Source organism: Protopterus annectens, chromosome 10.part0 (assembly GCF_019279795.1).
Source record: "Protopterus annectens isolate FY-2018-M chromosome 10.part0, PAN1.0, whole genome shotgun sequence".
Taxonomy (NCBI): domain Eukaryota; kingdom Metazoa; phylum Chordata; order Ceratodontiformes; family Protopteridae; genus Protopterus; species Protopterus annectens.
The window spans coordinates 981,454,912-981,477,150 of NC_056744.1; the positions used below are offsets into that span (position 1 = coordinate 981,454,912).

The 22,239-nt window shown below is 44.3% G+C and overlaps 1 protein-coding gene across 1 annotated transcript in view; it reads right to left on the minus strand.

Moving 5' to 3' along the window:
• CEP350 (centrosomal protein 350) overlaps positions 1–22,239 on the minus strand; it is a 3,609,946-nt gene that overhangs the window by 2,592,247 nt on the left and 995,460 nt on the right. The window contains exon 7 of the mRNA XM_044085746.1: positions 7,110–7,247. Coding sequence (XP_043941681.1) covers positions 7,110–7,247 — 138 coding nt within the window. The remainder of the gene's footprint in view (positions 1–7,109; positions 7,248–22,239) is intronic.

Consider the following 22,239-nt stretch of genomic DNA (forward strand, 5'->3'; position numbering starts at 1 on the left):
TCCTAAAAACTGGGTTATGACAACCAAGGATAATGTAAGACTCCACAAAGTGGGCCCAACAACCTCTGATGTCAGGACATCTAAAGAGGGAGATTCGTCAAGTCAACAAGAAGGTGGGGGGCAGGAAGAGTGAAGCAGATGGAGAGAGAACACAGATCTATCATTATGGCGAGTACATAACTTCTATATCCAACGTCTGCTATGTCTGGCTTCAACATATGAGCCAGAGTCCCCAGCCACAGAAAAATTCCTCAGGACGAACTAAGGATGGCTATTCCATTACAGTGAAGCTAAAGGAAGCTCTGGATCTAGACGGAGTATCCAGATTACAATGTGACAAACGTGTGGTGACCTAGCCAAGTAACAGCTGCACAAGCATCATCTATTGACACTCTAGAAAGGAGAGCTGTAGAAGTTGCCATAGACCTTGTAGAATGACCTTTAGGTTTGTGTGGCACGGTCTCTCAGGGCTTATGCAAATAAAATACAATCTGACAGCTACATAAAGTTACTTTAAATACAGATGAGCCCAGCCTGAATTTTGAAAAGGAAACAAACAACTTACCGGATTTTCTGATAGCTCTTGTACAGTCCAAATAAAATCATTGTCTATGTATATCCACCTTTGTTGCAAAACTTGGAAAAAAGCACAGGAAGTTGAACAGAATTGTTAAGGTTATTCTTGGAACCTACCTTTGGCAAAAAAGGATTCATAAAGAAGAAAAACCCTGTCTTTATGGAGCACAAAATAAGGGGGTGAAGAATCAAGAGCTTGCAACTCTGAAACCCTTCTTGCAGAAGTAACCACCACCAAAAATAAAGTTTTCCAAAATGACAGCTTCAAGTCAGAAGTAGCTGAAGGTTATGAAAGGCCTGCAAGGACCTGCAGAACAAAGGGCAGATCCCTGGGAGGAAATGGAGGGTGGAGTAGAAATGTACCTTTGAGAAATGCTTTGGAGATCTTGAGGGGAAACCAGAGGCACACTATCTCTGCCAATGCAAAAGTTGGAAATGGCCTCTAACTGCACTTTATAAACTAGAACCCGAATGAAACAACTCAGTGAGAAAATCCAAAACAGAATCCAAAGGGGCAGAGAAAGGGTCGAGTCCTCTGCCTAAAGAACCAACCTTTTACATTTACTGGAATGCACTTTTCTAGTGGATTGCTTCTGAGAAGATGACAACATATGAACAACCACCAGCAAAAGTTTCTAGCCATCATGGGAACTGCAAGAAACATGTGGGTAACTTGAGGGACTGAAGAATAAGGGGAATGCAGGCCTGCTGGATGAAAAATAAGATCCAAAATGGGATTCAGTACCCAGGGGGGTACTTCAGAAGATGCCAAAGGAGGGAAACCACGCCTGATGAGGCCAAAAGGGAGCAATGACAATCACTGTAGCTCTGCAGCAAGCTGCTTTCTGTATAAACTTTACCATCAAAGGCACTAGAGGATAAGCATAAAATAGCCCCGGGAGCCAAGCAAGTACCAGAGCATCCTTGGGTGAATGTCCTGGAGGGGGGAACAAGGGCATAATAGTTGCTGTACTTGGTGTTGGACAGGAAGGCAAACAGATTGCAACACAGAGTGCCCCAACGCCAAAAAATCCGAGCTCCCACTGCTGGATTTAGGGACAATTCCTGAGGCAACAGAATGCTCTGGCTGAGGCTGTAAGTCAGAATGCTGGACTTCCCCAGGATGTGTGTTGCCATCAGAAATCGTTGAAATCGTCCAATGCCAGACTCTCGTGACCTCCCTGCAAAAGGATAAAAACATGTACCCCCCATTTGCAGAGATACCAGACAACAGACACATTGTCTGTCTTTATCACAATCATACTCCTGATAAGGGCATCCTAAAAGCCTGCAACTCGAGGAAGACTGCCATCATCTCTAGAACAGTGATGTGATTGTGGACCTCTGGGTTAGACCAGGGCCATTGAACCATCCTCCCTTCGAAATGTTTTCCCACCCCAGGAGGGAGGAGTCCATGGTGACCATGACCAAGAGAGAATGTATTACAAATAGTCTTTCTTCGGTTACCAAGGGAGACTGCAACCACCAGGGAATCTGCTTGTGACACACTTTCAATAACCTTACTGGGAAATCCAAAGGATGACTAAGGGAGGACCACTAAACAGCCATAGTCCAATGTAGAGCCCCTCATGTGATATCTAGCTAAAGAAACCAACCCTATTAGCACTCCCATATAACCCAGAAGCTTTATAACGGCATATGCTGCTGGCTTCAGAGTTGCAAGCATTGTCAGAGCCTGAGCTCAAAGGCTGAAAACTCTGCAGCTCAGCAGCCCAGTAATTTGGTTGATCCTGCCTAAATAACACCCTATGAACTTCAAAATCTGTACAGGCTGAAGGCTCGGTTTTGGAAACTTGAGAGTGATGTCTAAGTTGTCACACAGATGGAGTAAGGAGTCCCTGGCCAAGATCAACGATGCTCTTATGGGGATGGTGAGACACCAATTATCCAGGTATGGAAAGACTTGAAATCCTTGCAGCCAGAGCCAGGCTGTAACTGCTCTGCCATGCACTTGATGAACACTGAGGGGGCTGTGGTCAAACCAAATGGCAGGGCTCTGAACTGGTAATACTTGGCCCCAGCCAGAAGAGTAGGAAACTCCTGGAACACCTGTCTAACTTGACGTGATGATAAACTTCCTAGAGGTTTATCAAGCACATCCATCATTCTTCCTCAGAAAGAAGTATAATGGATTGCACTGTGACTACTAAGAACTTAGTCTGTTTAATGAACAAATCGTACTCCTATGGCAGACAGCATCCTACCCTCTTTTTCGCTCCATGTCAGTGTCCAGGTATGGCCCAAACAAGGAGGACCCATTAAAGGGGTCATTAATGAAGGATGCCTTGAACCAATCTGCAAAATTACACAAACGCATCCAACCGTAGCACCGAATGGCAATACTGCCTGCCTGCCACTTGAGATGCTCCATCATCCACATTCAATACAAGACTCATGGAAACACTGTAATGGAAACCAGGGTAGACAACGGAGTCTCCAGTATCTTCTGTGTTTCTGGAGACTGCTGTGTCTTGAGGGCACTTAACACTTCAGACACCAGATCTGTTTTAGTTTTGTCAAGTGTGACAGGTAGTTAAGGTCTCTCAATGCAAAAATGGCTGAGGCATAGTAATGCTTCCCCAATTGATCCAACACCTGAGGCTCCCTGTTTGAGAAGAGTGAACCTATGAGCTCTCTTCAGAAATCTCCTTCTTGGTGGTTGCCACCACCACAATAGTACTGATGACTTACTCCAATGACGCCTGTCTTGGGGTGGGTGTGACTTCTCCAGCTTTCTGGGAATGGGCTCTACTGTGTCAGATTCCTTCCACTGCCTCCAGGATGTCAGGTCTATAAGGGCATCTGGAGGGGGAACCACCCAAGGCATGAATAGGCACACACCACAAGCCTCCATACCGATTCCTCTGTGGGGGGCACTTCGGTGGTCCAGCCATCATGCTGGCAAAGCAATTCCAATAAATCACTAAAACAGGCATCATCATGCAGAGACTCAGGGGATCCCTCACCTTCCTCAGGGTCAGTATCCTAGTTAAGAAAGTCCTTTGGAGAACCCAGGTGTTTCCTCTTACACTTTCTCTTTCCAGAAACCTTCTTTCTGACAAAGCTATAAAGGAAGGGAAAGTGTTGGGAAGTCCTGCCAAGGGGGGAAGACTGGAAGCTGGGTGACATAAGCTGTCCAGGAGCAGAGTGATGACTGGTCACAGATGTTGTTGTATCTTTCGGCTTTTCCCAGTTGGGGGTCGCCACAGCAGAACTCCGGTCCGCTAATGACTGGCAGTAGATTTTTACATACAGAGTTGCCAGCCCTGACGCACAACCTTCAACGAAGGTGCACCCATTCACCCATGTCTCCACACAGAAGATGCTTTAGCTGAGAATCGAACAGGACATCTTCCTGCGAGGCGACAACGCTACCGCAGCACCAGACTGGTCACAGATGCTGATGAAAAAGAGGAGTGGATACTGCCTGGAAAAATCCAACCCTTCTCCCAAGTGGAAAACATCCTCTCTACAACTCTGAAGGCTGAGGTTGAGGTCCAAGAGTCTCAGTACCACAGGGTACTACAAACAGCTCTGAACTGGAGGGAGACACGGCAACATTGAGACATGCACCAAGCTGTCAAAAGCTGAAGCCCCAACTGGAAGTGACTATCCTAAAAACAGTAAGCATCAACCCTGATGCAGAAATTCCAGCTTTAACGCCACAGCTTTGCGATCCAGATGGCCCAAAAAAAGTCAATGCCAAAGCTACCATGGAAAAGGACAGAGTCAAAGATGTCAATGTTGTCAGACCAGACCAGGAGGGTGGAAATTCAGCCGGAAGGGAAAAAGCTAGAAGGATGGAGTAGAAGGCTCTGATGCCTAATTGCATCTGCTCCTGCAAAAAGGACCTCATCAGCTGCTCTGGAGCAGAGGTTTTGATGCTGCCCACCTTGATGACCAGATGGATGAAGCCACCAAACTGGGCTTAGAAGGTCTTTTGGATGAAGATCCCATGTTCTGCATATCCAAGACGGAGAGGCCCTGAGCTGGGGTGGAGACGGGGAGGACTCTGGCGATTGCTTAGTTGGGGTGCTCAGAAAAAAACAGGGAAGCTGCCCTACCTGAAGGTGTCCCTTTGGTCAAGAAGGGCCTTGAGATGATTGAAACCAAAGGAAGTTTACTAGTTTTACCCGATTTGGGAGTCAAAGGCAATCAACTCAGAGATGTTGGGTCTGGTGAGCTTAAGGGACCTAGTCCAGAAGTAGAAGATGAAGAGGACCTCATATGATCCCTTTTAGTAAGTCTGACTCTCGCTCTCAAGGCTTTTTGGACCCAGTCTTAGGAATCGTGGGAGATGTAACCTCAGAGCCAGAGGTAGCTGCAGAAGAACCCAAGGGCAGAAGGCCTTTCAACAACATCTCAGCCCTATGCTCCATGCTATAGAAAATACACACGAGTACCCCAACACACTACAACCTGACAAAAGGACAGGAAGGGAAAAATTAACACCAGTGACAGTATCAACCTATCTACCCAACTACCTACAAGGACAAGGAACGAAAAAGGGTACAAACCAAGGGTATGGGAACAGTAAACTCTTACCAAATCACAATACTAACTTCTCAAAACAAGAGTAAGCAAAGCCAAGATCAAACTGCAGACTCGAATGGTGGTAAACTAGATCTGGGGAAATGGAGAAGTTGGGAGTTATGGGTAAGGGAGGCAGAGCCAAGTGGCCTAAAGATTTTAGAACTGGCTGGTGTCTGATCCAAAGTCCTACAGGTTGAAGACAGATGTAGCAGACATCACTGGAGACACATTTGTATTTAAGTTATTCTACAAAAAATGGAATTACTCTCAATGAAGATAAGCATTTTCTCTTCAAAAAAAATATTAAGGCAGACTGGGTCTGTTTTCCTCAACTGTCTCATGCAAGGCAATGATAAAGAGTCCATTACAGGGTAGAAGAAGGGTGGCTGGCAGTCTGGGACAGTTTTACCAGCTGATCAGTTGTAATGCTTGTAGGTCCTGCTCCAGCTGTTTACAGGGTATGGCCATACTCTTACCATATCCAAAAGAAACTATGCCAAACTTAATGATGAACATGGCACAAGCAAGGGACATCACCAGTTCAAATGCCATCATGTGAACCAAGCCAGACATTTAGGATATCAATAATCAAATCAAGAATGAATCAAAACCAACACAGTGGACTGTTAATTTGTGGAGATTCCTACATTGAAACAGAAAGACAAACACAGGTAGCAGTATTAACAAACAACTTCATCTGAAGTGTCAATGACGGAGAACAATTGCACAGATGCTTCTTCAGAAGGAAGAGGTTTAAATACGGCTTTCACTGTTTAAGACCTGAACAACGGCTACACCACTGTATTAGCAACCCCCTGAAAAAAAATCAAACGCAGATGAAAATCTCTGGATCTGGTCTTAAGGATTGTCTATACACAGCAGTTAAGTTTGTCTGCCAGACAGCTGCTCTCCCTTGAAATATGTCCGAGAAGGAGAAAACAGCGTGACAGTTCAATTTCTACACTATCACAGCCTTTCAGAGTAAAGGATTTTAGAGAGCTCTTTCACGTCTCTTAATGTTCTAAACTCCGACATTTTGCAAGAGTGGATGGGAGTCGCATGTCTGTAAGGGAGTCTTGCAAGGCTAGAACGATCAGGACTGCCCTCATCTCAAAGATGTTGATATGCAATGCTGCCTCAAAAAAGACTTTCTCACATCCTGAACTCTTCTGCCCTTTAAAATGCCACACAAATATGTTGCTATTAATTTCCATGCATCACCCACCAATCTAACTCAAGCATTTTGGATTGAAAACGGAACACTGATGAGAATAAGGAGCGGGCTTACTTTGTGCAACAACAGGTGCAAAAGACTGCTCTTGCATAAAAGAAGGAAATGAAGTAGAGCAGTCTTATGAAAACATCATCCTCCCACATGCCATGCAGTCATATTTGCCTTCAGAATGTAAACTGCTTGGGTAGGTCCAGAAACCTCATAACATGCCAAGATGGAATACTCATATGATCTGCTTTACAAGGTAAGCTACTCAAGGTAGTGAAACATCTTTAATAAAATGGACATGAGACAGTCAAGAGCAACATCCAACATATGCTTATTCCCTAAAGGCACTGTACAGGGACAACGTTTACCAAGACTTCAGCATCTCAATGTCTGGCTACAACAGGATCCTAGTATTTTCAGCCAACAGAGTGGTTAAAAGACAAGTAAGTGTTCCTACTGCTGCAACAAAATGAGCAGAAGTATACTTCAATTATCTAAAGTGTCCCACAACATAGTGCCTTATTTTTGACTAGCTCCAAAAGTCAAATGAAACAGAATGCAAAAGGCATGGTATTCAACGGCCTCTGTATTCCTAAACAGTCCATCAAGAAAGATGACTGGTAGTAAGGTGACAGATTAACACAAAATATGTACAATGCAATGAGTTTAAAAGCAGAGCAACTACAAAATATTACAGACAATGTTGTAAAAAGAAAAAAGTTTAAAGAAACGAGATAAACTTTACAGAGTCAGTCACCTGGTTTGACATCCCTCTCTCGTCCTGTTCTGTCAGTAGACTGCGCCCTCTTCTCTTGCAACTTGGGAGATGGACCCAAGACTTTCTTCACAAGCTTCTGCCCTTCACGCCAAGAACTTGTATTGATGACATGACTACCTGCAACATTTAAAGTACAAAATGCTGAAAGAACAAAACTGTCTTTCAATGACAATGACCAAACTACTTTAATTAGCTGGCATCAGCAAGTTTATTCATTCTAACACTCTTTTATATTACCATTTAGAAGCCAAACTGCTCCATAAAACCACGAGGGAGTACATACCAAAACAGCAGATATTCAAGTGGTCTCTTGCAGAGGGTGTTTGCTACTTGGTGTCCTCATAACTCTTAACACTTGTGCTTCAACATTTAGAGTGGCATGCCCCCTTTGCCCAAATCATGGGTCCTTTTTTCTTGCTCAGGGGGAATTCACCACACAAGTTTCCAGAACTTAACCCCTGTTCAACGTTTCTCAAGAAATAAAAGCACAGACGTGGTCAGATTCAACACAGCAGCAGATCTTCATGGAAGAAGTTACTACAGCAGTAAACTATACTATTCTAGTTACTCAACAATAGTAGTTACATCAATATAAGCTGTTTTTTTTTCACAGCTCTGTATGTCCCTTGCATACGCTAGTAATGGTGTTGAATGAGCATTATTAAGAGTGGTCTGATGACAGATAACTACCATGTAAGTACGTTACGGTGAGTGTATAGGCCAAAGTATACTATACATAACCTATAACATTTATGTGGAACTTCATACAGCAGCTGGAAATCCATGGCAATGGACAACTGCAGCATCCCTTGCAGTCAACTGAAAGCTTATGAGACATCAGGAATAAACAATACTTCTTTACTCTACCACATATATTGAACCATATCATCTGACAGAGAACAGAATTAAGGCTATGAATTGTTAACTAGCAGTTTCTTGTAGTCACAGCTTAGATTCCCCAGCCTCCATTTGCCTAATACTGGACTCTGAACTTAACCAGACAATGCTACTGGGGTTGTTCAAGAAAAGGGTCACTTGTATCCAGTGGGCTTAAATGGCTGACAAAATAAAACCAAGGAGTTGCAAAGCATGTCCTACTCCAGACTGTACATCTAGCTTGCAGTGTTTAAATGTGTAAAAAGAAAAGTGGCTACTTCATGTATACCTGCAGTTAAAACACCTAAAATATACAGCAGCACTAGTAATACGCATTTTCAAGGGACCTTGAAATACCTCATTATACTTGTCAAAACAGAAGGCAGTATAGGCCAACCAATTTGAAAATAATTGCTTAGTAGCAAGTAGGCCTAGTCAACTTTTCATGAAAGGGAACGAAAAAGAAAACTTACCTGACTTTCTGACAGTTTTTCCAGTATAGCACCTAAACTCTCAATGTACATCCTAGGTATAGGAGGACAATTCTGCAATACTTTTGCATCCGAGGAAAATTCTGCAATACTTTTGCATCTGAGGAAAATGATGGCAGCAGACCTAATGGACTAAAAACAACAGGGTAAAGGGCCAAGTACAACATATTAAAGGAGAAGGCCTGAATTCAGTTTAGAAAACACAGGATCAGTTAGCACTCTGGGTGCTGTAGTAGATTATCCAGTGGAGGCTGAAGTGAGCATCCAACACCAAGGTACCAGTCTTTGATGGTGGTGGTGAGGGTGGTGGGGCAGCCTAACTGATTACATGACTAATACTAAGCAGAGACAGTTCTTACATTTATGATTACTGGAAACTTCATCCTAATATCATTTATGCAACTATATCTACCACACATACGCCTACTAAACCTGGTGGGCCTTCTTTGAGAAGGTCACTGTGGCAATGGAAGAGGTGAAAATGGTTCATACTGCCTACCTGGACTTGGCTAAAATGTCTGTTACGATATCCCATGCAAATATAGTTGACAAACTCACTGGACTAGGCACAGACCCCTATATAACTTGCTAGACTGCCAGTTGGCTCACAGACATGACTCAAAAAGTCAGGATTGGTGATAACACGTCCACTAAAATACCGATCACCAGCAGGATACCTCAAGGATCTATGCTAGGACTGCACCTATTTGGCATCTACTTCTCTGAGGTAAAGGCTAATGTCAAGGGCCTTTGGTTGACCAAGTTTGCAGAGGACTGCAAAATTGGGAGCTATCATAGATTTCCCCATGACACATACATCTTACAAGAGGGTCTAACACAGATAAATGACTACTGTCAAATCCACGGACTAAAACTCAGTACTAAGAAATGTATTATAGTGTGTGTGTTTTTTTTATTTATTTATTTTTGAAAATTGACACCCAGGCTAGTTACTCCATTGATAAAGACAACCCTAAGAGTTGACCCAGTAGCCAGGGACCTGGGAACATATGAAGACAGTAATCTGGCCTTTGACCAACATGCGGCCAAAGTAATAATAAAATCATTCTATGTCTCTCCACTTATAAAGCCATGACATCCAGGTCCAAGGAAGTCATAGTGCCACTTGATTCAGCCCTTATCAGACGCATCACCGAGTATAATGTTCCCTTCTGCATGTACCTGACCAAATATATGCAACATGTGAAATGCCCACAAAGATTCCTTACCAGGAGACTCCAGGATATAAACTCAATGTCCTATACAAATCATCTTAAAGCCCTATCTCTAGGTCTTCTACAGGTTATTGAAGGGCAAACTATGCCTGGTATTCAAGGCATCCTTGGATCCAGCTCTACCGACCTCTTTGCACATCTGCAAAATGAACAGCATCAGAACCCACTAGATACAAGGATTTACAGTGTACTTGTGACATAAATAAGACATGCCAGGAGTATGCGCCTCAGAGGATCCCCATGCTCTGGAACAGGTTCCCCATCCATGTGGAGTTGAGTCCATACCCAACCCTATTTAAACTTAACCTTGACCAATGGATGAGAAATCAGAAGTTTACCCTGCACCTAGCCTCCATATCGCTGATCTAAAGAGGCAGACAGTAATGCCGAAACTAAATTCCTCCCCCCAAATAACCTTCAGAAATTTCTAACACCCCCCCCCTTCCTAATAAACACCCATGATACACAGGATAGGGACACAACAGGGTTGGACTGTACTCCTAGGCTTATAAATGACCCGGTGGTCATTAGTCTAGCCCAGAACTATGAATCTATGAACAAACAGTGTCACTCTGATCCTATTTACAAACCTTACATAACAGTGAAAATTTTCAGCCAAATGCAACTAATCTGACAACAGTGAAGTAAGCATTATGAAGAATCATAACTTGCATACAGGGATATCTGGCAAAAGAGATTATAAGCAAGTTGACACTGGTGGCACACAGGGAGAAAGACCTGATTGTTACCCAGGTTCAATGTGATTCAGGTACTTAATAGTGTTGGTAAGGGAGGACAAGCTGTCCGCATACTGCATCTGTTCCCTCGGAAGAGAGAAACAGAACCCGTGTGTGTGTGGCCTTGGGGGAGGAACTCAGCTCAGCAAGCCACTAATAATGACGGTCAATTTCATAATGAGCATGCAGCATCACACACCCATGTGGGAAGGTATTGTGAGCCTCTATGGTGACTTGAATTGCTCCCTCTTGGGAGGGGGGGCTTAACTAAAACTATCCAATTGCCAGAATACTGACAAGAGAACAAACAGCCCCAATATCTGCTGTATAACAGCCTCTCTAGATGGCTCTCACTCAATTTGTGGATTCCTCACTACTGGGGAAAAACAAGCTTGAACACAGCTGGGGGAAGCTTGATGGCCGAGGGGCTATGTAAGCATTATACCACAGTGATTCCCAAGAATTCTGTAAATTACCTTTCTTCAAGCAGTCATCTACTCTATTAGAGAGAGGAAACCTAGCTCAGTACTCTAAGCTAGTAAAAGATTTCAAAGGAGAGATGTTGAGTGTTTCGGAGACTGTTTAAAAAAATACATTAATGCAATATGCTGAGCTTATTTTAAAAGTGCAAGCCTGGTTAGATAACAGATCTCTTCACTACTGAAATTCTATTTATCAACTAACAGCTATGCAGAAGTAAGCCTGTTACCTATAGTGACATCCATTACTTCATTTCAGAGACCAGATTAAAAAAAGTAAATTTAGACATTTATAATCTAACCTTAAAAACAATATTATTTAATAACCACAGAAATCATTTAAAAAGCCCAAAACAAAAACTAGAAAAATATTAACTACCTCTGATAGCTGTCTAGATGACAGGGGAGGCTGATGGTCAACAGACAGCACGGACAAACTGCTGGAAAAAATCTGGCCTGTGTAGGTTGCTAAATGGCCTTGCAGGAATCAATGCTATGACAGGGAAAGTGGCAATTGTTGGACTGGAAGAAGTAAATAAGCGTGATGAGCAAAGGTCTAACGGAATGCAAACCTGCCTAATTCTATTTTTGATAAGAAGAAAATCTACTCTGTATATAAAGTCTAGGTGGCTTATTGTCCATGACATTAGCATCTAACTGTAAAGCACAAGAATCATCTGCAGGAACACTTCTGCAAGTCTCTCTGTCTTCTGTACTATCCGGGTAGTCTCTTTAGGAGAAAGGGATTTCTCTCCACCCTCCCTCTTCTACCACCTTTTGAGGTATTTCTCTCTATTCTTACACTTAGAAAATTCAGTACCATCCTTATCACCCTTGGGAGGCAGAAGCCTCTTCTAGGGTTGACCCTTCACTTAGCAAAGCACCTTTCAAAATCATTTTTTCCTGCCAATTAACATGCGTTACCAAATGCAATGAAGATATTACAGTCAGCTTTTAAAGGTGACCAAGGCACACTGCAGACAATATATCTATCCTGGGGTCGAATTTTATGCCACAAGACTCGCATTCCTTAAACATGTGGATTTAATCAAACAGGTAGCAAAAACAAAATTCTTACTTCCATGCTCTTGTATACATATTCTCACCTCCCTAGGTGACTCTGTCCAATATTTAACTTTTTTATACAATTTTATTTATGTACGCTTGACTACTGTAGAATGGCACTGATCAATACTGAACAGTTTCAGACCCAGCCCCGTTGCCGCAGGGATAAATAAGACAGCAACACAATGGAGAGATTCAGAAGAAGGCAAAATAGCAATACAGTAAACATAGAATTGCATGAATGCCATAGAATAAAACTTATATACAACATATACACAGTTTTTAATGAATCAAAATAATTAATTAGAATCAGAGGTGATGCAACCAACTAGCACAAAGTGTCTGGGGTAGGATATGACTGAAGAATGCCAAAGAAGTTGAAAAGCAAGTTGTTTAAAATGATGCAATCAGTGTTTCTGTATGGCACAGAAACCTGAAAACAGGTTAGTTGAGGAAGTATGAGATGAGAGTAAGTCAAGTGCATGAGATGGGTGGAACAATGGGCACTGGGGGACAGAAGAAATAAGAGGACGTTGGAGAAGAAGCCAAAGTAACACCAACTGCAGAGAAGGCTAAAGAGAAAAAATTAAGGTGCTTCAGTAAATGTGCAGGAAAGCAGAAGATGATTTGTTAAAACAGATTTGGGAGAGACGAGACGAGACAAGAACAGAAGGGAAGGATGGATTACATGAGTGAAGACCAAGGACAATCAGGCTTGACTTTCAAGAGAGAGGCACCGAACTGAAACACACCAAAAGTTGACATGACAACCATCCCCATGTAGAAAAAATGGAAAAAAGGTGGTTGATGATGACAAAGCTTCTGACATCACTAGAATTGAGGTTACTTATAACACAAAGGTGCAGTTGTAAAAAAATGAGAAGTTATGTACCTACCATAACGTTCCATGTTAGTTGTCTTCTCTCGCCTTCTTTCTTGCTTGATGGGTTCGGAGCCGATCCTCGGCTCCGACTCGGCACTTGCTAAGCTCGAGAGTCACTTTTACCAGCTCGAGGCAGCCCCATATCCCATGATGCAAGGCGGTAAGTACCCAGATCTCGTTTGATGACAAAGGGCAATAGCACCAAGCATAAACACTTCCCAAAGGAAGAAAGAAAGCCTGCAGGATGGAAGAAGGACCAGCTCTGAATGGTCATCAGCATAATAATTCCTTGTAGAAAAAGGTCTGTCCAGGCCTGGGGGAAGGAGGGAGGGTCGCAAGAAAGAAGGCGAGAGAAGACAACTAACATGGAACGTTATGGTAGGTACATAACTTCTCAATGTTAAGTTGTCAATCTCGCCTTCATTCTTGCTTGATGGGACCACGTCCCTAGCACCTCTATCCTGGGTGGCTCAATGGAACAGACTCTTGAGGACTGTAGAGCCAAAACTGGCTCTGTCCCTGGAGGCAAAGTCCAATTTGTAATGGGAAACAAAAGTATGAGGAGTAGCCCAAGTGGCCGCTGCACAAATAGTGTCTAAAGGAAGTCTAGCTTGAAAGGCTGTAGAAGTAGCTAAGCTTCTAGTTGAATGTGCTTTAGGTTTAGAGCACAGCTGTTTTCCCCTGAGCCGATAAATTTCAGAGATGACAGAAGAAAGCCATCTAGATAAGGTCACTTTTGAGACAGGAAGGCCTTTCTTGTTATCAGCATAGGAAACAAAGAGTTGATCGGATTTCCTAAATTGTTTAGTTCTGTCCAAATAATATCTGAGTTGGCGGTGGACATCAAGATAATGTAGTTTTTGTTCCGATCTGTTTGAATAGTTTGGAAAAAATACAGGGAGATCAATGGATTGATTCAAATTAGTCTTTGAGGCGACCTTGGGCAAAAAGGTCGGATTAGTTCTCAATGATACTCTGTCTTTGTGAAAGACCAAATAGGGGGGTCGAACAGATAGAGCATGAAGTTCAGACACCCTCCTGGCTGATGTAATAGCTACTAGGAATAAGGTTTTCCATGAAAGAAATTTCAGGGAGCAAGAAACAGCTGGCTCGAAGGGGGGAAGAATCAAGGATGTCAGCACTAAATTTAGATCCCATTGAGGGGGAGGATTCCTGATTGGAGGCTTCAGGAGGAAAATTCCCTTCAAGAAGGCTCTACAAAGTCTGTGGGACATGATATTGTGATCTGCGAACCCGACATGAAAGTTCGAGATAGCAGCCAATTGGACTCTAACTGTGGAAGAAGAGGAGCCTGCATGAAAAATCTCCGCTAAGAAATCCAAAACTGCCTGAACTGGAGCAGTGAAGGGATCAATATTCTTGGCTTTAGCCCAATAAGAGAAACGTTTCCACTTGCTTGTATAAATCCTCCTGGTAGAGGATTTTAAGGAAGCTACTAGTATGTCTCTAACGGGGTTAGAGATCAAGGTAAGCCTGGCTAAGGAAGGAAGTGGAGCAACCATGCTGTGAGGTTGAGAGAAGGGATAGACCGGTGCAGCTGACCGGATTGGTGAATCAGAAGATCTGGCACTGGGTCCAGATGCCACGGCTGCACCAAAAGGTGACGATGGAGGAACGGAAACCAAATTTGTCGAGGCCAATAAGGAGCAATGAGAATCATTTTGGCTCTCAAAACGGTTGCTTTCTGGATAACTTGAGGGATCAGAGGAAAAGGAGGAAAGGCATAAAGAAGTCCCTGGGACCAATCCTGGGTCAGAGCGTCTCTGGGGGGATGGCCTGGCAGAGGGAAGAGAGAGAAGAAGTCTGGGCATTTGCTGTTTTGGGGAGTAGCAAAAAGATCGCAACATGGGCGACCCCATTTCAGAAAAATCTCTTCCACTATAGATTGCTTGAGAGACCACTCGTGAGGCATGAGAATAGCTCTGCTCAATCTGTCCGCTAAAATGTTGGTTTTCCCAGGGATGTGCGTTGCTACCAGAAACCGATGAGAGGAGATCGCCCATTGCCAAAGTCTGAGAGCTTCTCGACACAAGGGATAGGACTTGGTTCCGCCCTGTTTGTTGATATACCAAACTACAGACATGTTGTCTGTGTGGACTGCAATTGTCCCTACGGGAAGAAAGTCGTTGAGGGCTTGCAACGTTAAAAGCACTGCTCTCATCTCTAGGACATTTATGTGCAGGTGGTATTCTAAAGGTTGCCACGTCCCATGAACCATCCTGCCCTGATAATGACCCCCCCACCCGATCAGGGAGGCATCCGTGGTGACAGTGGCTACCGGGGATGGGGGTACAAAGTGTCTGCTTTGGTGAATCTGGGGAGAAGTGATCCACCAAGCAAGATGATTCTTGCAAATCTGTGTCACCAGTATTTGGTGACGCAATGGAAGTTGTTGGTAAGACCACTGAGTGAACAACATCCATTGAAGAAGGCGCATGTAGAAGCGAGCCAGGGGAAGAAGAGTAATGGCCGCAGCCATGAGACCTAACACCTTTAGAACCATTCTGGCCTGTACCTTCTTGTTGGCTAGAATGATCCTGACGTGACTTTGAATGTCTGAAATTCTTTGATCTGTAAGGGTAGCTGACATCCGAACAGTGTTTAAGTTTGCGCCTATGAAAGTAATAGACTGGCAGGGCAATAAGGATGATTTTTCGGAGTTGATCGAGATGCCCAATTGAGAACAAAGATTTATTGTATAATCCCTGGCTTGAACAAGCTGATGCCTGGTGGTGGCTGAAAGGAGCCAGTCGTCGAGATACGGAAACACCTGGAATCCTTGACGTCTCAGGTGAGCCGTGACCACTGCCATACATCTGGTGAACACTCTGGGGCTGTAGTGAGACCAAAGGGCAGGGCTCTGAACTGGAAATGACTGGACCCCAGCCGAAAGCGGAGAAATCTCCTGGAGCGTCTGTGAATTTTTATGTGATAGTACGCATCCTGAAGATCTATTGAGCACATCCAGTTGTCCTTCTGTAAGAAGGGCAGAACTGACTGAAGAGTGACCATTCGGAATCTTGTCTTCCTCACAGACTTGTTGAGTCTGCTGAGATCCAATATTGGTCTCCAGTCTCCCGTCTTTTTGGGGACCAAAAAGAACCTTGAGTAGATTCCGGGCTCTGAATGATCTGTTGTAAGTGGCTGAATGGCTCTTTTTTGCAGTAGTTTTAAAACTTCTAACTCTGCAATTTCCCTTAGACCGGGTGGAACATCTGGAAGGGAATTTGAGTGATAGAAAGGACTTTCCTCGAAAGGAATTTTGTAACCCTCGGATATGATCGACTGTACCCATCTGTCTTGAGTGAGGGAACGCCAGGCTTCTGGGTACAGCGATAGTCTTCCCCCGACTGCCTCCAAGGACGGACAGTCGGGCAACATCTCAGGGATGCTGAAAGGGCTTGTCAGAGAGAGGCTCTCTGCTTCCCTGGTTTTGTGGACCCCCTCTGCCTCTAGAGCGGCATCTGTTGTTGTTACCCCCTCTGCCTCTAGGGGTAAACTGACCACGTGAATCCGGCGTGACTCCTTGGGATTTGCGGAACCACATCTTGCCACCCTTCTGCCCTTTGGGATAAGGTCTAGAAGGGGTGGAAAAACGGACTCCTACGGCAGAAAGAGTTTTGCCGTCTTGCTCACACCTGGTCAACGTTTCCTTCACTTGAGGGCCAAACAAAGCTGACCCGTCAAAGGGAGAGTTTGTGAAGGACGCCTTAAAGGGATCTGCAAAATCACATAGCCGCATCCAGGCTTGGCGTCTAAGAGCCACACCTGTACCTGCGGCCCTACTCGCTCCATCCGCCGCATATGATATTAGTCGCATGGAGGAGTTTGCAATGGAGTTAAGGGTTCCTAGCTGCAAAGCAATTTTTTCTTGAGCCCCTGCAGCTCTAGGATCCTGTACTACCTCACCTAGCTCCTTAAGGATATCCCTTTGGAGTCTGGTGAAGTGACATAGGTAGTTCAGCGAACGCATAGCAAAGGTCGCTGAAGAGAACATCCGCTTACCATATCTATCCATGGTCCTAGAGTCCTTATTAGGAGGATGGACAGGTACGGAAGGATCTGCAAGTTCCTTCTTGGTGGCAGCCGCCACCACCATGGCATCAGCGGGGACACCCTTTGTGAGGAATTGCTTGTCCGACGGGGCAGTAATAAATTTAGAAGGCCTCCTAGGGACTGGCTCTACAGAGTCAGGAGCAGCCCACGCCTTTCGAGCAGTGACCTGCATAAGGGGGTCGAAAGGCGGAGAAACCCAGGAGGTGGAGGGCCGAGATCCAAACGCCTCCAGGTATACTGACTCATCCTCAGAGGGATTATTAGTGGGCCAGTTTCCCCTCTGTCTAAGGAGTTCTAGGATGTCTGAGAAGGAGACATCCTCAGAGGGGGATCTTGGGGATCCCTCTGACTCATCTAAGTCAGTATCTGAAGTGATAGACTCAGGGGAGTCTACGTGTTTCCTCTTACAGGTCCTCTTCCGTGGAGGATCCCCTGACAAATCAGGAGAATCCTCGGAAGAGGGGGATATTCCCAGTGGGGAAACCTGAGGCGGAGGATCTCTGGGTCCTGGAGCAAGAGAAGTGGCAGAGATGTCAACAGGCACTATAGAGGGAGGAGCTAAGGGAACAGACTGCTGGCTGAGACCAGTGGCCAGCACACTCTTCATCACCTCGAAGGCTCCCCTCCCAGGGAGGTCCGAGAGAACCTGCTCCAAAGAACTAGGAACTCCAGGACCCACCGAAAGGGAAGGCTCCGAGGCAGATGTCGGAGCCGAGCTCACCAAGGCCGAGGCTCCAAGGGGAAGAGCGGGGTCGGACAAGGGTCCGATGCCACTCACCCCCTCGGAGGAGACCAGGGAAGCCCGGCCACCGAATCCCTCTAAGGAAGGTCTCGAAGAGGAGATAAGAGTAGAGGCTGAAGGAGCAGAAGGGGGTATCTGTCCCTCAGCCGTAGCAGAAACTATTCCCGAAGACTCCAACTCCAAGCTCTGGGGTAGAGTCTAAGGAGGAACTGCAATGGGGTGTGGACTAATAGTCGTCTGCTGAGACGGACTATGTAGCATTTGGGCCAGTGCCTGTGATTTTAGTAATCTGCTGACCACTCTCTCTAAATCATGGTCAGAAAGCCTGGATGACCTTGAAGATCGGCTCCGATGGCTCCGTTCCGAGAGGAGAGGCGAAGCCGGAGCTGAAAGTATCGGCTCCAAGGAAGGGGACCTAGACCTCTTCCTCGAAGGAACCATCGGAGCCGATGAAACCACAGAAACTGTCGAAGCCGACAACTTATCGGCACCGACAGGTAGCTTCGATGCATCGGCTCCAGCCGGAGCCGATGCGGCCATAAAAGTAAGGGTGTCGGAGCCAATCGGAGCCGACACCAATGCCTGAGCCACATGGTGGTCGGAACCGATCGGAGCCGACACCGAAGTGGTCGAACCAGAAGGTTTGGGTAACCCAGAATCGGCTCCAGCCGCAGCCGTTCTCGACTCTGAATGAGTCGGAGCCGAGGCCACAGGCTTGGACACAGAAGCCTGGGCCTTGGAAGACTTAGAAGTCTTAACTGGAGCCGACTTAGCCGGAGAGCCCTCCGACTTAAGAAGGCCCCTCAAAATCAATTTATTTCTTCTTTCCTGCAGGACTCTCTGGCTAAAAGAGTGACATATAGCACAGGAGTCCTGCATGTGAAGAGGCCCCAGGCAGTAAAGGCAAGAAGTGTGACCGTCTGTCAGAGACATCTTCTGACAGCACGAGTCACACTTCTTAAAGCCTGAGACCCTTTCCTTAGACATGGTGAATAAAACACACACACACACAACACCAGTCCAAGAAATTAAATTAAATATATCAAAAAAGTATCAATAACAGACACACACACACACCCTAACAAGGGGGGGGGGGGGGGGATGGGAGAAAGTCTGACTAAAAGTTTTAAGGAGACAGGGAACTTTTTGTCAGAAAGGGAGTGAAACTATGTTAAAACTAATAATTTTAAGGTGTTTCGAAGAAAAGGGGCAAAAACAGTAATGTAAAATTCACTTACCAGGAGCTGGTAAAAGGAGGACCTCATCAGCGAAGCGGCAAACGAGATCTGGGTACTTACCGCCTTGCATCATGGGATATGGGGCTGCCTCGAGCTGGAAAAAGTGACTCTCGAGCTTAGCAAGTGCCGAGTCGGAGCCGAGGATCGGCTCCGAACCCATCAAGCAAGAATGAAGGCGAGATTGACAACTTAACATAGTAGCTTAGCCAAATCTTAAGGTAGACAAGAATTAAATGTATTTTATACACACCAAAGTATAATGTTATTGAATGCTTATTATACAATGACCCCCCCCCATTAATATTCTAAAACGTACATGCTGATTGGCCAGTGTGCCCATTGTAAATCTGACTTATACTAACGGCAAAAGGTCCAGTCACCCAAACTTTTTCCATTAGTATAAGTCTTTACTTTTTTTGTGTTAGGCAGCAATGGAGAACGGAAGAGCACCGTTGCTGTAATCTCGCTATGTTAATCGAGTTTAACATAGCGAGCTATCTTAAAAAAAGCAACGGAGGTCTTCCTTTCTCCGTTGCTTTTTTTAAAGCTGTCTCGCTATGTTAAACTCGTTTAACATAGCGAGACAGTTTTAAAAAAGGGAACGGAGATCTTCCTTTCTCCGTTGCTTTTTTTTAAAGATATCTCGCTATGTTAAACGAGTTTAATACAGCGAGACAACTTTAAAAAAGCAACGGAGATCTTCCTTTCGCCATTGCTTCCTCTACACACAGCTATGATGTACTGCGTAAGCATACGCATGCGCAGTACATCAGAACTACCCCAGGATACGGGACAGCTGCGGAAGGGCAGCACGGAGGAGTTACACAATGCCATTATTTAAGAGAAGTAAGTATTTTTTTCTTAAATAATGTCATTGTATAATAGCAATAACCCACTTTTGGGTATGGGTAATGCTGGATTTTACCCATGGTTGTCTTTGTTTGGTCACTTGGGCTTCGCCCTCGTGACCAAACCACACCAACTGTGGGTAAATCCAGCATTACCCACACCAAGGCGTGGATTATTGCTTAATATTGCATGTACAAAATATTCCATGCATAACAAAAACACTACTGCTCATAAAATGCATACATTTTGCTTTTTGCGTATCATATGACATACACTACAATTCACAGATGGCACTATACTCAAATGAAATCATAGGCTAAGTGCACATCTTGAAAGAAAGCATTTCACCAAAATTAAGGAATCTCATCCAGGATAACAGGCATAAAATATAGGAGAAGTAACAAAGCTTTATCACTATTGAGGTGTGCCAATTATTTAACATAGCTCCAATTAAGCTAATTTCCCTAACTTTTACCAAAAATTCTGTACAAGTTGCGACAAAAAACAGTGATGTAGCAGTCTTCTGTATCTTCCCTGCTTCATCATAGGAAGACACCCTTGAACAGCATAAAGTATTACCTTTAATATGTCTCTATTTCTCAAGTCCAGCTTTAAAAAGTCATTGGCTGTAGTCTTCATATTGGCTGGCTGTCTCTCAACAGCTCTCCATACTGATGGGCCTCTATAACATGAGGGAGTGGGCATAATTTGCATACAAAAATAGATATGCTGAAGTTTGCTTTCTATGCTGCTTGCTTTCTACCACTTTGCCTTCTACACCCTTCAGTGTTACATTCAAAAAATTCAAGTATTTATCAGGGATCTCACAAGAAAATTAAGTGTCGCACAAAATCTTGGCATTTATTTCTCAGATGTTAAAGCAAACATGGGAGGGCTGTGGCTGACAAAGTTCGCAGATGACTGCAAACTAGGCGCCATAGTCGATACACCAGCAGACACACACATCCTACAAAAAGGCCTCACTGAAACGGACAACTGGTGCCGTAGTCACGGCCTTAAACTAAATGCCAAAAAATGTATAGTCATCCCTTTTGGAAAAAACAAAGTACCCACAAATTATCACATAGACAGCAACCCACTGAGTATGGAAAAAGTAATCAGAGACCTAGGGACCCAAGTAGACAGCGACCTCTCATTTGACACCCACGTTGCCAAAGTGGTTAGAAAAACTTTCTACCTTGCACACCTCATCATGAAGGGATTCACATCCAGATCCAAGGATGTCATTGTACCCCTATATTCCTCCCTCATCAGACCCATGATTGAGTACAATGCCCCATTTGGTATGTACCTCACCCGGCATTTGAAACAGCTGGAGAGACCACAAAAGTACCTCACCAAAAGGATCAAGGGTCTCCAACATATGTCTTATTCTGCCAGACTAAAGAAACTTCAGCTCTATTCAGTAGCATACCGCCTGCTCAGAGGTGATCTCTGCCTGACGTACAAGGCCATGTCCAATCAGGATCTGATGGACATGCTCCACCTCAAAAAATCCAAATCCATCAGGACCACGAGAGGTAAAGACTTAAACCACGGCACAAGTATGAATAGGACATGCTGGAGGGATATATTCATAACCCAGAGGCTTCCCATGCTTTGGAACAGGATCCCGGTTCATATTAGGCAGAGCCCCTCACTGACTCTCTTCAAGAGAAATCTTGATGAGTGGATGGGAGATCGTAAGTTTACCCCAGGGGTCACATCTGTGTCACTGCTAGACAGGGGCACAGTAAACTAATTCTATTATATAAGGGGACCTTCATTGTGTCACTACTAGACAGAGGCACAGTATTCTAGATTTATTCTGTACATTTTTGTACCATTTCATGGGGTGGCAAAAGCCACATCACTATGGCTAGGCTTACAAATGCCCCAGGGCAGATAGCCTAGTACTATACTATGAAACTATGTTTATGAAACTCTTAGAAATTATTTTTTTTTACTACCGATACACAAAAAGTAAACGGTCAGTGTAACAAACTAAATATTACACTCCTGAAATAATATACATCCAAAAGCTTGGATGTGAAAATTTAAGCATAAGAGGGGCAAATGCCCCACTTGATGTTTCTCTCTTCTGATAATACTACCTGTTCTTAAAAGTAGTTATGGAAAAAATGAAGGGGCTGTATGAGATATAACTGTGCCCCCCCATAATAGTTACTGCTTGCACTCCTTTGGTGTCATGAATATTAAAGTACACATTACTCAATCCATACTACTTCAGAAATATTTGTCCTTCTAATGTAATGTTACAACTTCATCCAAAAGAGGGATTCTTCTTCACAAAATTATTTAAAACAAAATATAGCAATAATCTAACATATTGGAAAGAATTTACAACAGATAACCTAGATCAACAAGGAGGACCATGCTTCAGGAATATTGTGGGGAGGGGGGGCGAAGCCCCTCA